The 20,773-nt window shown below is 44.3% G+C and overlaps 1 protein-coding gene and 1 pseudogene across 2 annotated transcripts; one reads left to right on the forward strand and one right to left on the reverse strand.

The window, feature by feature from the left end:
• Positions 1 to 3,789: 3,789 nt before the first annotated feature.
• On the reverse strand, positions 3,790 to 11,652 carry SMCO1 (single-pass membrane protein with coiled-coil domains 1). Of its 2 annotated transcripts, none has more exons than XM_049776012.1 (3): positions 11,603 to 11,652; positions 6,554 to 6,703; positions 3,790 to 4,228 (listed from the first exon to the last, which is right to left on the reverse strand). In XM_049776012.1, the coding sequence occupies exons 1-3, from the start codon at positions 11,650 to 11,652 to the stop codon at positions 3,790 to 3,792; spliced, it is 639 nt and encodes a 212-aa protein (XP_049631969.1). The 2 variants fall into 2 exon arrangements, with proteins under 2 accessions (XP_049631969.1, XP_049631970.1); XM_049776013.1 differs by lacking the exon at positions 11,603 to 11,652 and adding an exon at positions 11,547 to 11,572.
• On the forward strand, positions 10,640 to 10,740 carry LOC126012375 (uncharacterized; annotated as a pseudogene).
• Positions 11,653 to 20,773: the final 9,121 nt, after the last annotated feature.

Below are 20,773 nucleotides of genomic sequence, written 5' to 3' on the forward strand. Positions count from 1 at the left end.
TTGTGCTTTGTCTTCTATGTTTTGTGCTTTGTGTTCTATTTCCTTGGATGTGAGGCCCTGTCCCGATGGGGAGGTTGTCTATATGACTTAGGCCCAGAAACTAGACTTGGGATAGTGTTTTTCAAATGGCTCAGATATTACTTGCATCTTATTGATAAAGTATTTTTCAAAGTTGCTCTAACTTAGCATCTGGGTTTTGTCTACTGGGGAAGGGAACCTGAAAATTTCTGTAGGGGCAAGGGGGGGTGGTTACCTCTCCATTATAGTTGCCTGAGAAATGTATGTATTATATCTCCGAGTGGGTCCCATGATGCACAGGGGTTAGTTACTCCTCGTTCTGCACTCGGGAATTATTTGTGGCAGTGTTTGAGGGTCCATATGGGTTGCAGGAACTGAACCCCGTCAGCCACAGGCAAAGCAAGTACCCTTCCCCCAGTACTATATTCTGGACTCTTTTAAAGGGATTTAGAATTAAATTAAGAATGTCATTTCTGGGGCCGGACAGCACAGCGATAGAACGTCTGCCTTGCACTCAGCCGACCCAGGACCTACGGTGGTTCAGTGGTTCGATTCCCGGCATCCCATATGGCCCCCTGAGTCTGCCAGGGCAATTTCTGAGCACAGAGCCACGAGTAAGTCCCTGAGTGTCACCAAGTGTGACACAAAAACCAAAAAAGAATGTTATTTCTAAAAATAAAACAAAACAAAAAAGAATGTTTATTTTTTTTTCTGGCAACTAAGTTTATTTAGGGGACTAGAGAGATAGTATAGCAGCAAGGCTCTTTCCTTGCACCAAGCACAGCCAGGAGTGATCCCTGAGTGCAGGACCATAAGTAGCGTTGCCAGTGTGGCTCAACAAACAAAATAAAAAAATTTATTTGTATTAGCACTTCTGCAGAACAGTACAAAACAAACAAAAATAACTACAGCTCATTGTGAGTTGGTATAATACAAAAATGTACAGTTGATGAGTACAGAAATATTGACAAATCTTATAATTATTGAGAGTGAGGGCTGGAGCACATAACAGTGCTCAAGGGTCATTTATGATTGTAGCATTGCTTGTGATCTTTGGCATTGTTCAGGGAACCAGAAGCAATGCCAAGGATCACAGGCAGGTCTCAAAAGGGCGTAAAGATTGAAGGAGACGGGCCCGGAGAGATAGCACAGCGGCATTTGCCTTGCAAGCAGCCGATCCAGGACCAAAGGTGGTTGGTTCGAATCCCAGAGTCCCATATGGTCCCCCGTGCCTGCCAGGAGCTATTTCTGAGCAGACAGCCAGGAGTAACCCCTGAGCACCGCCGGGTGTGGCCCAAAAACCAAAAAAAAAAAAAAAGATTGAAGGAGATTGTGATATTAGTTGGACTTTCCATGTCATAGTTCCTGGCATGAAGGCAAGAGACATCCTGCAAATAAAATGGTTAAAACTCCTCTTGAAAATTTGATCTCTCCCCATCTTTTGAAAGTCAGAATGAGGGGCCAGAGAGATAGCATGGAGGTAAGGCATTTGCTTTGCATACAGGAGGACAGTGGTTCGAATCCCGGCATCCCATATGGTCTCCCGAGACTGCCAGGAGCGATTTCTGAACATAGAACCAGGAGTAACCCCTGAGTTCTGCCGGGTGTGACCCAAAAACCAAAAACCAAAAAAAAAAAAAAAAGTCAGAATGAGACTAGAGCAACTAAAAAATTAAGATGAGGGTTAAAGAAATAGTCGGGGAGTAAGATAGGTAATTGGATGCAGCTGACCCTAACTGTAATCCCCAGCACCACAGGTCATTCTTTTTTTTTTTTTTTTTTTTTTTTTTGCTTGTTTGTTTTACGACCACACCTGACCTGGTGGTGCTTAGGCAGTTCTTCTCTCTACTCAGGAATCACTCCTAACATGTTCAGGGACCATACAGGATGCCGGGATCAAACTGAGTTCAGCTGAGTGCCAGGCAAGTGCCTTACCTGCTGGACTATTGCTATGGCTCCAGCCCCAGGTCACTCTTGAGCACAGAACCAGGAAGAGCTCTTGAACACCACTGGGGGTGGCCCAATTCCATTTCCACCAAATAAGTTAGGTTTTTTTTTTTTTTTTTTTAGTTTTTGGGCCACACCCATTTGACGCTCAGGGGTTACTCCTGGCTACGCGCTCAGAAATCACCCCTGGCTTGGGGGACCATATGGGACACCGGGGGATCGAACCGCGGTCCATCCGCTTGCAAGGCAGACACCTAACCTGTAGCGCCACCTTCCCGGTCCAGGTTTTTTTTGTTTGTTTGTTTTGGTTTTGGTTTTTGGGTCACACCCAGCAGTGCTCAGGGGTTACTCCTGGCTCTAGGCTTAGAAATTGCCCCTGGGGGCCGGAGAGATAGCATGGAGGTAAGGCGTTTGCCTTTCATGCAGGAGGTCATCGGTTAGAATCCCGGTGCCCCATATGGTCCCCTGTGCCTGCCAGGAGCAATTTCTGAGCCTGGAGCCAGGAATAACCCCTGAGCACTGCCGGGTGTGACCCAAAAACCACAAAAAAAAAAAAAAAAAAAAAAAAAGAAATTGCCCCTGGCAGGCACAGGGAACCATATGGGATGTTGGGATTCGAACCACTGTCCTTCTGCATGAAGGGCAAATGCCTTACCTCCATGCTATCTCTCCAGCCCCAATGAGTTAGTATTTTAATAATCAAAGAGCTAGGAAGCAAAGGTGACTGGAAGGTCATATGATTTTTTAAAATATACTATGCGTGTAGGTCAAAGTAAAGCACCCCCTTTGCTTACTGATTAGTTATGTAAATGAGGGTTTATAAAACTGACCAATCGGTATATCATTTTATATATCTTATACAATGTTAGTACAGTAAAATAAGGGTTTGTACAACAACCAATTGAATAATATGTGTAAATAAGGAACTGACCAGTGGTCTTGATGATCTGGCCCCTCCTTCCATATTTCTTCTGTAGCAGCCACAATTTGTCATGAATTCTTCCTAGAAGGGCCACCCCCTCCAGCTGCTGTCAATCAGCCCTGATATGGGCTTCATGTGCATCTCGGAAACAATCAGCAGACCTCAACTGCCGCTCATCTCTTACCAGCCTGCTTACAAGCAATGCCTGCACAGTTACTTGAGGAGTCATTGTGGCTGCCACAGCTGTGTCCTACTCTATGTCCTACTCTCATGTTGCCTGCAGCCATTACTGCCTCCAAGAACTAGTGATCTTCCTTCACTAGGTCACAATGGCTTCCAATGAGGCTCTAAAAATAAACTATGAGACATAGTAGAGCGGTTAAAGTGTATGGCTGATCCTGGTCTCCTTCCTAGGTCCATATGGTCCACCCTCCATTGCTGGATGTAACCCTAGATGTCCCTGAGGAGCCCTCCTAGGATATCCTGGGTAATCACTAGCACTGCAAGGTCAAGGCGATACTGTATTTTTAGGTGTTCACATTGAACCACCAGTCTGGTTGGCTAAAAATTTCCAGGAGGGATCCAGGCATCCACATTAGAAGGTCTCCATCCCTCAAGAAAGCCGACAGAAAACTGTACACATGTCACTTCCCCTACCATTTGTTTTGTTTGTTTGTTAGTTTGTTTTGGGGCCACACCCAGCAGTACTCAGGGGTTACTCCTGGCCGTCTGCTCAGAAATAGCTCCTGGCAGGCACAGGGGACCATATGGGACACCGGGATTCGAACCAACCACCTTTGGTCCTGGATCGGCTGCTTGCAAGGCAAATGCCACTGTGCTATCTCTCCGGGCCCTCCCCTACCATTTGTAAGAAAAATTACTCAAGGTTTGCCAGTAAGAGATTAATTTTTGATTGATGAGATCAACTCATTTGTCATTTGATCTTCAGGAACACTCATAGCTTTCCCCTTCTCAGAGACCTGGACAGCTCTCAGCAAACCCTGCTGCAGAGCCTGGTTCTTCACCATATTAGTTATCATGAACGTGGCGTCTCTGATGTAGAGCTGCCTCACTTTCGCAGCATAGTGTTCTGACTTGTTACCATGTGCAATAAAGAAGGTACAAAGAGCTGTAACTTCTCCTTCTTGCAGCCCACACTCCTCCAGGACAGATTCCCATGCAACTTGAATGCATGTATTCCTGACTTTGTGTCTAAGGATCGAGGTGAAGGTGGGAAGAGATCTCCCCAAGTCTGGCAGCTTCTCCAGTACAAGTGTGTGCAAGTAGGTGAGTGCTTCAATGACATAGCTGTATAAAATACTCAGTTCCATTGAAGTGAACCTACAAACAATATGAAGAGCTTCTTAAACCATAGAAATTTTGAAAGGACAAAAGCAATTCCATTAGAGGAACTCAGTATAAATCCACTAGGTGTTTTCTTAGAAAAGACTTTGGAGGGGCCAGAGAGATAGCACAGTGCCTAGGGCATTTGCCTTGCAGAAGCTGATTCAGGACAAAGGATGGTTCGAATCTCAACATCCCATATGGTCCTTCGAGCTTGCCAGGAGCAATATCTGAGCATAGAGCCAGGAGGAACCCCTTGAGCGCTGCCGGGTGTGACCCCCCCAAAATTTTTTTTTTTTGGTTTTTGGGCCACACCCGTTTGACGCTCAGGGGTTACTCCTGGTTATGTGCTCAGAAATCGCCCCTGGCTTGGGGGGACCATATGGGACGCCGGGGGATCGAACCGCGGTCCTTCCTTGGCTAGCGCTTGCAAGGCAGACACCTTACCTCCAGTGCCACCTACCCGGCCCCCCAAAAAATTTTTTTAAAAAGAAAAAAGACTTTGGAAATTGTGTCTGTAATAAACTAGGTGGCTTACTTCTTAGTCACCCGTATTTTTTTAAAATGGAGGAGCTGGAGGCCAAAGTGATAGCACAGCAATAGAGTGTTCATCTTGCACACAGCTGACCTGGGATTGACTCGTGTTCAATCCCCAGCATCCTATATGGTTTCCTAAGCCTGCCACTGGGTGCGGCCCCAAAACCAAAATAATAATAATAATAATAATAATAATAATAATAATAATAATAATAATAAAAATAATAAAAATGGAGGAGCTTTTCTTTTTCTCAGCATTTAGCAGAAAGAAGATCAGTGCAGGGTGATAAGGGCGCAATACTGTGTGGAACATAGAGCAGAAGGGACTCCATTTTGTCACCCAGTGTTAAGGATTCCATTTCATGCTTCTAGAATCTAGGCTGTTTCTATTTGCAATCTCTCACAGCTTTCAAGGCTGTTAGAAACCATAAACACTGCCCCAGGACACCTGGCCATAGAAGATATCTTGTTAGGGATAAAATAGCAGGAACTGTGGAAAACCTCCCCACCTCCTAGATGACAGCCTATTAGTTTAAAGGTCAGCAAGATTAAACAGCTCTTGCATATCTTCTTTTTGGTTTTTGGGCCACACCTGGTGACTCTCAGGGTTTACTACTAGCTATGCACTCAGAAATAGCTCCTGGCTTGGGGGACCATATGGGATGTCGGTGGATCAAACCATGGTCCGTCCTAGGCTAGCTCTGGCACGGCAGACGCCTTATGCCCTCTCACCACTCCGGCTCCAACTCTTGCATATATTCTATATAAACTTGCTTGTAGCTCAAAGAGGGGGTTCGCTTTCTGTGGGAAGAAACCCTAATCGGTCAGCTTGGAACATGCTGGTAGAGGGAAATAAAGCTTTGCTTTACTTTGTTTCAACTGTGTAGTCTTATCCTTCCACTCCAACAACTGTTGGCATGGCAGACTATGTTCAACAGTTCAGCCACTCTCCTCTGGCTCCACTGGAGGTGGTAGAGGAGAAGTTACTAACTGGATGCTTTCAAAGATGCACTGCAGAGAGCCCAGAGCCCAGCAGATTATAGCAAAAATTGGAGATGATACTGGAACATCACTGAATTCAAATGACTATGACTATAAGGAACAAAAAGGACCTGTGAAGATAGGGAATGGCTCTTGGACAAGTTTGAACAGTACAATACACTGGGAGGGAATATCTCTCATTTTAAAGTTTTGAATTTTATTTATTACTTGTGTTTAGTATATAAACGGAACTAAACCAGTGGATTCTTAAGTGGGGGGGGGGGGGCAGGAGGAAGAATTTTGGGTCCGGAGATATAGGACAGGGATTAAGGTCTTTACATGTTACATGCAGCCAAACCCATTTAACTCCCCAGAACTGCATATGATAATTCAAAAACCTCCAAGAGTGACCCTTGAGCAAAAGACAGATCCAAGAGTAAGCTGGCAAGAGTAGCCATAACAGAGCAAATGAATGAACTAAAAAAAAAAAAAAGCACTCCCCCCCCCACAATTCATTGTTGGAACCAGATGAGGAAATTCTATTTTAGAACGACCATTGAAAGTTCTCACAAAGCCCTGTAATTCCATTGATTTTTTGGGAGGGAGGGGATCACACCAGTGGCACTCTGGGGTTACTCCTGGCTCTGCACTCAGAACTTGCTGCTGGCAGGCTCCGGGAATCATATAGGATGCCGGGAATCAAACCGGGGTCCATTCCAGGTTGGCCACGTGCCAGGCAAACACCCTACCACTGTGCTATTGCTCCAGCCCCATAATTCCATTGATTTCAAACTGGATACTCACCTGAGTGCCAGAACAGCTGTCCACATCTCATCTTGAGCTACCTGACTTGCCAAAGTCTTGCTATGATGTTCAAATTTCTGTATCAGATTATCCTTAATGAGGTCCAGTTCTTTGAACTGTACTTCTAAAGCTTGGAGTTTGTGATCTACTCTATAGGATAAAGGAAACTAGGATTAGTTTAGGTCAAGAGAGAAAACTAAAGTTTTGCCTTAAAATATGTCTAATATATTGCTTACAGCCATACCAAATTTGGGTTGCATCATAATTATGATCTATGAGCATACATTTTTTTCTCTGTTTTGCAATTCTGGGACTTCACAAATATGAAAAGTTTATGTGTTCTACCACTAAGTCGGGTCCCTTACCCTTGGGTTACTATTAAGTTTTACAGATATGGGGGCCAGAGAGAGAGCACAGCGGTAGGGGATTTATCTTACATGTAGCCTTACATGTAGAACAGACCCGGGTTCAATCCCCGGCATCCCATATGTCCCCCAGCTCTCGAGCCTGCCAGGAGAGATTTCTGAGTATAGAGCCAGGAATAATCCCTAAGCCCCAGCGGGTGTGACCCAAAAACCAAACAAACAAACAAAAAATGACAATTATGAACAGTTCCCATTTTCCATTCTTTCTACTCACCATTCTAGTTCTTGCACCCTTTTTCCTTAGGGTTCACACCAGGCAGTGCTCAGGGGTTCTGCACTCAGGAATTACTACTCCCAGTGTGCTTAGAGGACCATATGGGATGCTGCGGATCAAATCTGCATCATCCTCATGCCAGGCAAATGCCCTTCATGCAGTAATCTCTCTCTCTGACCCCTAGTTCTTGCATTCTTCATACTACCAAACTTTTACAGTTTTGTCTTGATTTGCCTTGCTTTTGACCATACTAGGCCAATAGTCAAGCGTTACTCTGTACTCAGGAATTATTCCTTATGGTGCTTAAGGGAACATATGAGATGGTGAGAACTGAACTCAGGTTTGCCATGTGCAAAGCAAATGCCTACCTCCTGTACTACTCTAGCCCCATATAGTACCAAACTTTTTGAATTGTCTAATTACTTGATTATCTGTCATGCTTTTTGTTTTGTTTTTGTTTTTGGGTCACACCCGGTGCCCCTCAAGGGTTACTCCTGGCTCTGCAGGCACAGGGGTGGGGTGGGGGTGGGGATGGGTGGGGTGGGTGGAGAAGACCATATGGGATGCTGGGATTCGAACCACCATCAGTCCTAAATCAGCTCCATGCAAGGCAAACATCCTAAACTGTGCTATCTCTCCGGTCCCTATCTATCATGTTTTGTCTTCATAATATTATACTTTATGCTTTCTGTGGTTTAGGGGCAACACACAGCCATCCTCAGGGATTACTACTGGCTCTGTACTCAGAAATTATTCCTGGCAGGCTCAGTGAACCATATGGGATGCCAGAAATTGAACCCAGGTCAGCTACGTGCAAGGCAAAAGCTCTACCTGGTTAGCATACATTTGGGGGGGGGGTTGGGTCATACCCGGCAGCATTTGGGTTACTCCTGACTCTGCACTCAGAAATCAGTTCTGGCAGGCTTGGAGGACCATATGGGATGCCGGGATTCGAACCACCATCCTTCTGCTTGCAAGGCAAATGCCCTATCTCCATGCTATCTCTCAGACTCCTGGCTAGCATACTTTAATCGTTTGCCTAATTACTTGATTATCTGTCATGTCTTATCTTTGTATTGTACTTTATTGTTTTGTTTTTGGGCCACACCTGGCTGCATTTAGGGGTACTTATGGCTCTGTGCTCAGAAATTATTCCTGGCAGTTTCAGGGACCATATGGGATGCTGGGGATCGAACCTGAGTTGGCTGCATGCAAGGCAAACACCCTCCTCAATGTGCATCGCTCAGGCCTCTGTACTTTTTTATTATTATTATTATTATTATTATTATTATTATTGGTTTTGGGGTCACACCCAGTGTTGCTCAGGGGTTACTCCTGGCTGTCTGCTCAGAAATAGCTCCTGGCAGGCACGGGGGATCATATGGGACACCGGGATTCGAACCAACCACCTTTGGTCCTGGATCGGCTGCTTGCAAGGCAAACGCCACTGTGCTATGTCTCCGGCCCTTGTACTTTATTTTTTAAAGATGTTTTGGGGTTTAGTTCTCAGGAACCACAATCAATAATGCTTGTACGATTATGTAGTGCCAGAAATCAAATATAAGGCTTCTATATACAAAGCTTGCCTTTTGACCTTTGAGTCATGCCCCTACTTTTTAGGAAAAGTGACTCCCAGGCCTAGTCCTGAAATTAGTCCCTGTGGGCCAGGCGGTGGCGCTAAAGGTAAGGTGCCTGCCTTACCTGCGCTAGCCTAGGACGCACCGAGGTTCGATCCCCCGGTGTCCCATATGGTCCCCCAAGCCAGGAGCGACTTCTGAGCGCATAGCCAGGAGTAACCCCTGAGCGTCACTGGGTGTGGCCCAAAAACCAAAAAAAAAAAAAAAAAAAAAAAAAGAAAATAGTCCCTGTGCTGATGAGAGTGGTCTGAAAACAAAGGGGAAAAATTTTCTCTATTGGGGCATATAGGAAATTTGCTTTGCACACGGCTAAACTAGATTCACTTCTTAGCCCCCCCTATTGTCCCCTGAGCCAACCAGAAGTAATTTTTCTTTTCTTTTGTTTTTTGGGTCAGACCCAGGAGTGCTCAGGGGTTACTCCTGGCTCTATGCTCACAAATTGCTCCTAGCAAATGACAAGCTCGGAGGACCAAATGGGATGCCAGGATTCAAACCACCTTCCTTCTGTATGCAAGGCAAACGCACTACCTCCATGCTATCTCTCCAATCCTGCAGAAGTAATTATTTAATTTAATTTAATTTATTTATTTATTTGGTTTTTGGGTCTTATCCTGCGGAGCTCATAAGTTACTCCTGGCTCTGTGCAGGCATGGGGGATCATATGGGATGCCAGGATTCAAACCATATTCCGTCCTGAATTGGCTGTGTGCAAGGCAAATGCCCTATTGCTGTGCTATCTCTCCTGCCCCCTTTAATAATTATTTTTTTTCTTTTTTAACTAATAATTATTTTTTAACTTTATTGATTGATTGGTTTTTGGACCACACCTGGCGGTGCTCAGGGGTTACTCCTGGCTCTACACTCAGAAATTGCCCCTGGCAGGCTGGGAGACTATATGGGATGCAGGGAATAGAACCAGGTCCCTCACTGTAGGCCACATGCAAGGCAAATGCCCTACCACTGTGCTATCTCTGGCCCCATAATCTTTAATTCAAAGCAAGGAGTAACTCCTGAATACCACTGGGTGTGGCCAAAAACAAACAAACAAGCAAAATTCCCCAAACAATAAGATGCAACTTTAATGTGCCTCATGCGGATTTTTTTTTTTGGGGGGGCCACACCCGGGACGCTCAGGGATTACTCCTGGCTATGCGCTCAGAAGTTGCTCCTGGCTTGGGGGACCATATAGGATGCCGGGGGATTGAACCACGGTCCGTCCAAGGCTAGTGCAGGCAAGGCAGGCACCTTACCTCTAGCGCCACCGCCCGGCCCCTCATGTGGATTTTCTTTTCTTACTATTGAAAGGCAAAATTCATCAGTTTTCTTTTCATGTTATAGTTCTTTTTTTTCTTTTTTCTTTTTTTATGACTGAAGCTACTCACTTTATCTTCCATTAAGAGAAGATCCAGGGGCCAGAGAGATAGCATGGAGGTAAGGCATTTGCCTTTCATGCAGAAGGTCATCGGTTCAAATCCTGGCATCCCATATGGTCCCCTGTGCCTGCCAGGAGCAATTTCTGAGCATGGAGCCAGGAATAACCCCTGAACACTGCCGGGTGTGACCCAAAAACCACAAAAAAAAAAAAAAAAAAAAAAAAAGAGAAGATCCAGGGACCAGTGAGGTGGTGCTAGAGGTAAGGTGTGTCTGCCTTGCAAGTGCTAGCCAAGGAAGGACCACAGTTCGATCCCCTGGTGTCCCATATGGTCCCCCAAGCCAGGGCAATTTCTGAGCGCTTAGCCAGGAGTAACCCCTTAGCATCAAACAGGTGTGGCCCAAAAAACCAAAAAAAAAAAAAAAAAGAGAAGATCCAGTGCTCTCTTAGGCAGCATATATGCTAAAATTGGAATGATACGATTAGTATGGCCCCTGACCAAGGATAACACACAAATTCATGAAATGTTCAATATTTCTTTACAAAAAGGAAGATCCAGGAGCAGAGAATGTGTGGTACAGGTGGAAAGCACATTAGCCTCTTATATAAGGCCTGAGTTTGTTCTGAGATGTGAGGTGTGGTCTAAGGGGTATACAAAGCCACATGCTTCTTCCCAGAAATAGCTCTTTTTTTTTTTTTTTTTTTTTTTTTGGCTCACACCCTTTGGTGCTCAGGGCTTCCTCCTAGCTCTGCACTCAGAAATCGCTCCTGGAAGGTTTGGGGGACCATATGGGGTGCAGGGATTCTAACCGCCATCCATCCCACTGCAGTGCTATCTCTCCAGCCCCAGGAACAGTTTTCTTATGAAGTCACTCACACTAAATTGTAAATATACTGTAATGCTTCGTTTTTCTTTCCTTTTTTTTTGGTTTTTGGGTCACATCCAGTGACACTCCTGACTCCGGAGATTGAACCCAGGTCAATCCTGTTGTCAGCCCCATGCAGCAAGGAAAACGTCCAACTGCTGTGCTATTGCTCCGGCCCTGTTTGTAATGTTTCTGTTATCTCTAAGGCAGTGAATATCAGAGCTAAAACCACATTTTATTAATTTTTTAATACTTAGCATTTAGTACATGCATTAACTAAATGGAATCATAGTTACTCAGTACATTTTTCTTTTTACATACATAGACTATAGTTTATATATAATATATAATTATATATATATATATGAAAGATATAAACCACTTTGATAGAGACTATTCTAATTAGCAAGTTTATAGTTTTTTGTAATACTGATTAGCATGGTGTAGTTCCTATTTTTATTTATTTTTTCTTCTTTAACCCAACTTCCCAGAAAAGCCAGCCCATGCTTACTCCCGCCCTGTAGCCCCTAGCAACCTTTTAATTGATTCCTTCAAGGATATCAGGGTTGGAGATTCATTATTCATCTTCTTAAGGCAAAATGAAATGAAACCAAACAATCCAAACAAAAACCTTGAATCCAAGATTTCAGCTGCCTTCCACCTAGCAATAGGCATCAACAGCGTGAATACTTGATCTAAATTTCGCCTGAAAGGTCACTCTCTCGGTACATGAAGCTTTTAATAGCTCTTACAGCCAAATATAGCTTCGAAGATTGAGTGACCACAGGTGCCCCACATTACGTTCTATAATATTTGCCTCTGAAGAAGGAACCATCCCTCATCAAGAAAGCTGGTGTAATTAGGGCTCTGTGTGTATTTTAGTAAGTATTAGATATGAATGTATTAATGTATACTATGTAAGGATTAAATTTGACAAAATATTCCCAATTTTTAAATTTAATATTTTAGTTTTAACCTAAATAAATTATAGGCCATAAAGTTATTGATGAAAGCTGGAGTGGTGGTATAGTGGGCAGGACACTTTGCTTTTTAGGCATAACTGACCTGGGTTCAATCCCCTGCACCATATATGGTCCCCACTCTCATCCTCCCACCCACCCAGCCAAGCCAGGAGTAATTCCTGAGCAGAGCTAGGACTAAGCCCTGAACATAGCCAGGTGTGGCCCAAAACTAAATAAAAATTGTTGAGGGAGCCTGAGAGAGAGTACAACAGGCAAGGCACTTGCTTTGCATGTGGGACCAGGGTTTGATCCTAGGCATATATATGGTTCCCTGAAGCCTACTCAGGAGTGATCCCTGAGCTTCAAAGCCAGGAGTAAGCTCTGAGCACCACCAAGTATGGCCCCAAAACAAAAAGATTCCAAAAAGCAGAGGTAGAGAAGTACCTCAGTAGATTATCAAAGTCAGATACAGGCTGATAAGTGCTTAAGTGCTTACAAAAAGCTTATGACAGGGGTCTCAAACTCATGGCCCGCAGGCAGTTTGCAGCCCTCCGTACAACATTTTGTGGTCCATGGCCAGTCTTCAAATATTGCAGTATTTGCGATTATTTGCTTACTGAATAATCGCAATAAAAATCGCATTAGTAAGAAAAAAATCGCATAAAACATTTGCATACCCCGAACAGTTCCGTTTGGGTTATGCAAATGTGTAATGCGATTTTTTGCGATTTTTTTCTTACTAATGTGATTATTTATTGCAAATATTTGGTAAGCAAATAATCGTGCATACTTTGTGCCTAGCGCAGACATCATTTCTGCTGTCCCACTGTTGCATTATCGAAGGCCTAAGGGAGAGAAGTTTGTTAAAGAATTACATTTTGTCATACCTTCATCATGACTTCATCAAAGCCTGCAGTGAAGAGAAAGATTGATGATGAGCACAGACAATTTCAGGAAAAGTGGGAGACGCAGTATTTCTTTGTTGAGCACAAGGGCATCCCCACATGTCTTATTTGCTCAGAGAAAGTGGCAGCGCACAAGGAATACAACTTGAAACGCCATTATTCAACTAAACATGCTGAGGAATGTGCAAAATATCAAGGAAATGAGAGAGCCAAGTGGGTTGCCAGTCTTAAAGCATGTCTAATGAGGCAACAAGATTTCTTCAAGAAAGCAACCAGAGAATGTTGCATCAGTAGAAGCTAGTTACATGGTTAGTGAGATGATTGCTAAGGCAAATGCATGTTACAGGCTGCAGTCTTATCTGTCCGGAAAAGAAAGGTCAGTTTAGCAAAATCAGCCTTTCTGCCAACACTGTGGCAGAGCGCATTTCTGACATGTCAAGTGATATTTCTCATCAACTGTGTGAGAAAGCCAAATGTTTTGATGCATACTCAGTTGCTCTTGACGAGGGCACAGATATAAAAGACACTGCAGCTCACAATTTATGTCCATGGTATTGATTGCAATTTTAAATTGACAGAGGAGCTGCTCACAATAATTCCAATGCATGGCCAGACCACCGCTAATGAGCTATTTCGGCATCTGTGTGATGCCATTGAGAATGCAGGTTTGCCATAGAAGAGGTTTGTTGGAATAATAACCGATGGAGTGCCATCGATGACAGGGAGGAAAAATGGACTGGTGGCACTTGTTCAAAAAAAAAAAAAAAACTTGAAGAGGAGGGTGTAGAGAAGGCCATTGCTCTTCACTGCATTATCCATCAGTAGGCCCTTTGCAGCAAATGCCTACCGTGTGACAATGTGATGTCTGTTGTTGTGAAATGCATCAACCAAATCAGATCCAGGGGCTTAAAGCACAGGAGGTTCCGTGCTTTTTTAGAGGACATGGAGTCAGAATATGGAGATGTGCTCTATTTCACCGAAGTATGTTGGCTCAGCAGGGGAAATGTCCTGAAAAGATTGTTTGAGTTGAGAGAAGAAATGAAAGCCTTCATGGAGAAGGATGGGAATGCTGTTTCTGAGTTGAGTGATCACAAATGGCTCATGGACTTAGCTTTTCTTGTTGACATCACATCAGCTGAATGTACTAAACAAGATGTTACAAGGCCCAGGGCAGCTTATCAGTGCTGCCTATGACAACATGAGAGCATTCTCCACAAAACTTGTGTTATGGAAATCCCAGCTCTCTCAGACAAACCTTTGCCATTTCCCAGCATGCAAGGAACTTGTGGATGCAGGCATACCATTCAGTGGTGAGAAATACGTTGATACTATTTTTAAGCTAGAGAAGGAATTTGTAGATTTGCAGACTTCAAAAAGCACAGAGCCACTTTCCAAATTTTTGTGGACCCCTTTTCCTTTGATGGGCAAGATGCTCCTCCTGTGCTTCAAATGGAGCTCATTGACCTGCAATGCAACTCTGATCTCAAAACCAAGTTCAGAGAGATTAGTGGAAAAGCAGACATGCATGGGCAATTTTTGAGAGAATTGTCTTCCAGCTTCCCTGAGCTTTCCTGAATGTTCAAGCGCACCATGTGCCTTTTTGGGAGCACATATTTGTGTGAAAAGTTATTCTCCACATTGAAATTCAATAAGTCAAAGTACAGATCTAGACTTAATAATGATCATCTTCAAGCCATACTGAGGTTCTCAACTGCTTCCTCTCTAAAGCCAAATGTGGTTCAGATTTGTGAGAAAAAGCGCTGTCAAGTCTCTGGCAGCAAGGAGTAGGCAAAAGATGCCATGTTCAGAAGAACTGTTCATGATCTTCACTCAATGTTCTATTCATGTTCAGAAGAAATAATGAAAACTGTTAATAATGGGGGCTGGCGAGGTGGCGCTAGAAGTAAGGTGTCTGCCTTGCAAGCGCTAGCCAAGGAAGGACCTCGGTTCAATCCCTTGGCATCCCATATGGTCCCCCCAAGCCAGGGGCAATTTCTGAGGGCTTAGCCAGGAGTAACCCCTGAGCATCAAACGGGTGTGGCCCCAAAAACCAAAAAAAAAAAAGAGAGGCCGGGCAGTGGCGCTAGAGGTAAGGCGCCTGCCTTGCCTGCGCTAGCCTTGGCCGGACCGCGGTTCGATCCCCCGGCATCCCATATGGTCCCCCAAGCCAGGAGCGACTTCTGAGCGCATAGCCAGGAGTAACCCCTGAGCGTCACTGGGTGTGGCCCAAAAACCAAAAACCAAAAAAATAAAAAATAAAAAAAAAGAAAGAAAAAACTTATTAATAATGACGTTTGAGGACTTTTTTTTTTTTTGTGAAATCCCTTATGCGGCCCTGCCTCACCCCGACTTTGCCTCCTGTGGCCCCCAGGTAAATTGAGTTTGAGACCCCTGGCTTATGACTTTCTAGAGAGTGCTGAGAAGATGGGAGGGGATAATAACCTGGAGTGCAATTGGGGAGGACTCTGTTTGCTTAGATTTTCAAGAGAACTGAGTGATTTATTTTTTTCCTGAGAAAAGCACAACAGGCCAAATAAGATTAGGCACCTTTCTGGATTCTCATGATGGCCCAGAGAAAAGGGTCAGATCTCAGAAAAGGGGCTCGAGCAATAGCACTGCACTTAGGGCATTTGCCTTGCACATGGCCAACCTGGCTTTAATTTCCAGCTCCTGAAAGGGGACATGAACAAGTTAAAAAGTCTCTGCATACACCCGGAAAGCCCCCCAAAAGGTTAAGGTGACCGCAACTGAAAATTCACTGAACCTGTACAACCTGTTATTGTATCTGTGATAAATGTTCCAAATGTTCCCTGAAATGTAAAAGACACTAAACTTCCTGAAATCAACAGTCATGCTCTGTTCTGTAAATTTTCCATTGTACTGGAGTGTTATAAAAGAATTGCTGGATTTGTGATTGGGGCTCTCAGCCTCTATGCTGGGTGCCCCTGCATATATGCTGGAACAATAAACCCCTTGCTTTTGCATGAACTTCGAGTCTTGGTGTCGTTGAACAGTTCTGTCCTTTCACTCCCATTTGGTCCTTGAGTACTGCCAAGAGTGATTTCTGAGTGCAGAGCCGTGAGTAACCCGAGCGCTGCCGGGTGTGACCCAAAAACAAAACAAATAAAAAATTTCTTGATGCATATGTCAATTTATTTCTACAGTCTATTGTTGGGCATGAGTAGTTTCCATTTTGGAGCTGACATACATGGTGCTGCTACAAGCTTTCTAGCACATGCTTTTGGTGGACATTATTCCCAGACAGTGCTTAAAATTTTCAGTCTTAAAAAATTTTTTTTCAGTCTTTTCACTTCCTGAATATTAGAGGTTCACTCCCCCTACAGATTCCATCCATCACTTTTCTGGCCCTGATATTTATCTTATTTTTTTCCCTTTCTAGATAAACTGGTATTGAAAACAAAGAGTAATTATAGGAGAGCAGTGGCTTCAGTGGAAAACGAAACATTCCAAGGAATCCTAGAGATAGTCCCTTGCCTCCCCTCACTTACCTTCAGTCCCAACTCTGCTCTCCTGTGGGACTGTCAGGAGCAACTAGACAGTTCTGAGCAACATCAGCAGCTGTGGCCTCTGCACACCTGAATGGCTCTCTGGGAGTGGCCATTGATGCATGTGTGTGTGTCTGTCTGGCTGGGAGTGGGGAGTGTGTGTGTGTGTGTGTTAGTCTCCGTCACACTAACTACTGGGTAGGGCCAGTAGTTAGACCTGCTCAGCCTCTCATGAACCATACTTGGATTTCATACCCCAGAATCCACCCTGTCCCTGAAACCAGAATCTCTACCTCCTCCTGGGTAATTTTTTTTTCCTTTGGTTTTTGGGTCACATTCAGCAGAGCTCAGAGGTCATTCCTGGCTCGACTACACTCAGAAATCGCTCCTGGCAGGCTCAGGGAACCATATGGGATGCCAGGATACGAACCACCGTCCTTCTGCATGGACGTCCTTCTGCAAGGCAAATGCCCTACCTTCATGCTATCTCTCCAGCACCCCATCCTGGGTAGTTTTAATTATCTAGGACTTGTTAAACTGTTAACTTTAAACTTGTTAAACCTGGTTGCTTTAGAATGTATATGAAAGTAGTCCTCTGGGGCCAGAGAGATAGCACAGTGGCATTTGCCTTGCAAGCAGCTGACTTAAGGTGGTTTGTTCAAATCCCGGCATCCCAGATGGTCCCCCGTGCCTGCCAGGAGCTATTTCTGAGTAGATAGCCAGGAGTAACCCCTGAGCACTGCCAGGTGTGGCCCCAAAACCAAAAAAAAAAAAAATAGTAGTCCTCTGGAGTCCATGTTCTCTCTCTCTCTCTCTCTCTCTCTCTCTCTCTCTCTCTCTCTCTCTCTCTCTCTCTCTCTCTCTCTCTCTCTTTGGTTTTTGGGCCACACACCTTTGTGCTATCTCTCCAGCCCCCATGTTCTCTCTTTGTTTTTAGGTCACACCAGCAGTGCTCAGGGGTTACTCCAGGCTCTAAGCTCAGAAATCACTCCTGGTAGGTGCAGAGGACCATATTAGATCGAATCTGGGTGGGCCACATGCAAGGCAAGTGCCTACCTGCTGTACTACCCTTCAACACCTATGTTATCTCTTGAACACTCAGCTCTGTCCCTCTCTTCCTACAACCCACAGTTCTCTTTCAATAAAAACTACTTTAAAAAATTAGCTTATAGGGGCCGGGCAGTAGCGCTAGAGATAAGGTGTCTGCCTTGCTTACGCTAGCCTTGGACGAACCGTGGTTCGATCCCCCGGCATCCCATATGGTCCCCCAAGCCAGGAGTGACTTCTGAGCACATAGCCAGGAGTAACCCCTGAGCGTCACCGGGTGTGGCCCAAAATCCAAAAAAAAAAAAAAATATTGTCTTCAGTCTTATTATTGCTTCATATTTTCCAGCATTATCACATGCTCTTCTGGCTTTAAGGCTCTTCCTTAAGACTGCAAAAAAGATTTTCACTACTCTTTTCAAGTCCATATATTCAAAATTGAATAAACTTTTTTTTGGGGTGTGTGTGTGATGAATGGGACATACACTCAGTGGTGATCAGGTGCTACTTCGGCTGTTCTGTCAAGGGAACCATTCAATTCCAGGGATCAAACCAAGGCCTCCAGTATGCCAAGCATACATTATTGAACTATTTTTCTGGCCCAAGTATTATATACTTGGGTGGGAGGAGGAACACCCAGCAACATTCAGGGGTTACTCCTGGCTCAGTGTTCAAAAAACCACTCCTGGAAGGTTTGGGGACCATATGGGATGCCTGGGTCCGTCCTGGGTTGGCCGCATGCAAGGGAAATGCCCTACCGCTGTTATCACTCCGGCCCCCAAGTATTATAACCTTTTAAAAGAAAGACTTATTTGATGTCTAGTATTACCCTGTTATTATGATAAAATTATATTAGTATAATGTTGCTTAAATGTTAAAATCGAGGGTCTGGAGCGATAGCGCAGCAGTAGGGCGTTTGCCTTGCATGAGGCTGACCCACGGTGGACTAAGGTTTGATCCCCCAGCATCCCATAAGGTCCCCCAAGCCAGGAGTGATTTCTGAGCACCTAGTCAGGAGTAACCCCTGAGCATCACAACGTGTGGTCTCCCCAAAAAATGTTAAAATCTAAAATAAGGTATGAACTTTTTATAGTCAGAACTTTTTTTTTTTTTTTTTGGTCACACCCAGCAGCGCTCAAGGGTTACTCCTGGCTCAATGCTCAGAAATCGCTCCTGGCAGGCTCGGAGGACCATATGGGATGCTGGAATTCGAACCAATGACCTCTGCATGAAAGACAAACGCCTTACCTCCATGCTATCTCTCCGGCCCTAGTCAAAACTCTTGTGCAATTCTAAAATAAAAAATATATACAACTCAAATAATTTCAACACTGATTATGTTGGCTCAAGCTGTTTTGCAGAAACTAAATCCTCTCATCCTGGATTTGGTGTTAACTGATTTAGAGGAGGCTCTTTTTCAATTAGCAAGATGACACCACCTTTTGCCAAACAATTACTCAATTATCGAAACTCTATCCAATTGAATTACACATTCCATTGGTTTAATCATTCTGTTAATACATCTGTTTATATTTTTGGGATTTGGGGTCGCACCTGCCTGCCCTGAGATTACTCCTAGCTCTGTGTTCAGAAATTACTCTTGGTAGGCTTAAGGGACCAGCTTTACGGTGCTGGAGATTGAACCTAGGTTGGTTGCATGCAAGGCAAATTCCATACCTGCTGTGCTATCATTCATGCCCCCCCCCTTTTTTTTGGTGGGGCCACATCCACCCAGTGGTGCTCAGGGAACATTATCAGTGCTGTAAATCAGATCTGGGTCAGCCATGTTCATGATAAGTGCCTTGCCCTGTACTATCACCCTGGCCCCTACATTTTCTTATTTTTGGGTTTTGGTTTGGGGCCAGACCCAGAGGTGCTGAGGGATTAGTCCTGGCTCTGTATTTATTTAGGTATCATTTCTGGCAGAACTCAGGGGACCATGTGGGGTGCTGGGGAACAAACCAAGTCAACCACATGCAAAGCAGTACCCTTGACTGCTGTACTGTCTTTCCAGTCCCATTTTGTCTTTGGGATCACCACAGGTAATGATCAAAGGCTACTCTTAGCTCTATGCTTGGGACTCAAGGCAGAAAGGGAATCATGTAGTGCTAGGGAGGCAACCAGGGATTCTATATGTGAAACATTCTAGACACTGAGCAATGTCTCAAGTCTAGTTTGTTCATTTATTTTGGAAGGATTTGGGGTCTACCTAGCAATCCTTTAGGACCTATTCCTGGCTATTCTCAGGAGTGACCACTGGCAGTTCTCAGATGATTATATGTAGTGCTGCAGATCAAATCAGGGTTAGCTGTATGGAAGGCAAGCACCTTACCCACAGTACTCTCCAGCCTCCAGTTTGTACATTTTCAGTAAAAAGGATCTTCATATTTTCATGGGTACTTTCTGTAAAAACTTTTAGATTTTTTTTTTTGATTTTTGGTTTTTGGGTCACACCCGACAGCACTCAGGGGTTACTCTTGGCTCTATGCTCAGAAATTGCTCCTGGCAGGCTTGGGGGACCATATGGGATGCTGGGATTTGAACCACTGACCTTCTGCACGCAAGGCAAACACCTTATCTCCATGCTATCTCTGCGGGCCCTAGATTTAAAATTTTAAATGAAAGATACTTTCTGACATGAGATAGAAGATAAATTCTTCCTGTTACTTTTGCTCATGCTGCTGAGTAAATGGATAGAGCTTTGGGAAGGGGGTTAACTGTCCTATGCTGTGTCTATTGTTTATGTCTGGGGGATGTAAATCTGCTTAATAGTGAGTCAAAGTGTTTCTGTTAGGCCTAGAGAGATAGTTTTTTTTTTTTTTTTTTTTTTTTGGGTCACACCTGGCAGCACTCAGGGGTTGATGATGGCTCTATGCTCAGAAATCTCTCCTGGCAGGCTCAGGGGACTATATGGGACGCGGGGGGATCAAACTGCGGCCGTTCCTTGGCTGTTGCTTGCAAGGCAGACACCTTACCTCTAGCATCACCTCACTGGCCCCGGAAAACACTCTTCTTTCTTCTTTTTTTTCTTATTTGTGTGGGTGGTGGTGGTGGTGATGGTGGTGGTGAGGAAACACTCTTATTTCAAGTAAAAAATTATCAGTAACAAATCAAGACAAATATTGCAGTGGTAAAAACTAAAGTAAATTTTAGGGGTGGACGGGAGGATTTTGGGCCACACTTGGCAGGACCATATGGGATATCTGGGACTGAACGCAGTCAGCTTCGTGTAAGATAAAGCACCCTACCCCTATACTACTGCTCTAGCCCAAAACCAAATTTTCTATGT

This window comes from Suncus etruscus, chromosome 6 (assembly GCF_024139225.1).
Source record: "Suncus etruscus isolate mSunEtr1 chromosome 6, mSunEtr1.pri.cur, whole genome shotgun sequence".
NCBI lineage: Eukaryota > Metazoa > Chordata > Mammalia > Eulipotyphla > Soricidae > Suncus > Suncus etruscus.

Excerpts from the sequence above, each read along its gene's own strand:
- SMCO1 (XM_049776012.1), bottom strand. The coding sequence starts at position 11,652 with ATGAATAATGAATCTCCAACCCTGATATCCTTGAAGGAATCAATTAAA. Across the intron at positions 6,704-11,602 it reads TTGAAGGAATCAATTAAAAG|AGTAGATCACAAACTCCAAG; the intron begins GTTGCTAGGGGC and ends TTTATCCTATAG. Across the intron at positions 4,229-6,553 it reads ACAGCTGTTCTGGCACTCAG|GTTCACTTCAATGGAACTGA; the intron begins GTGAGTATCCAG and ends TATTGTTTGTAG.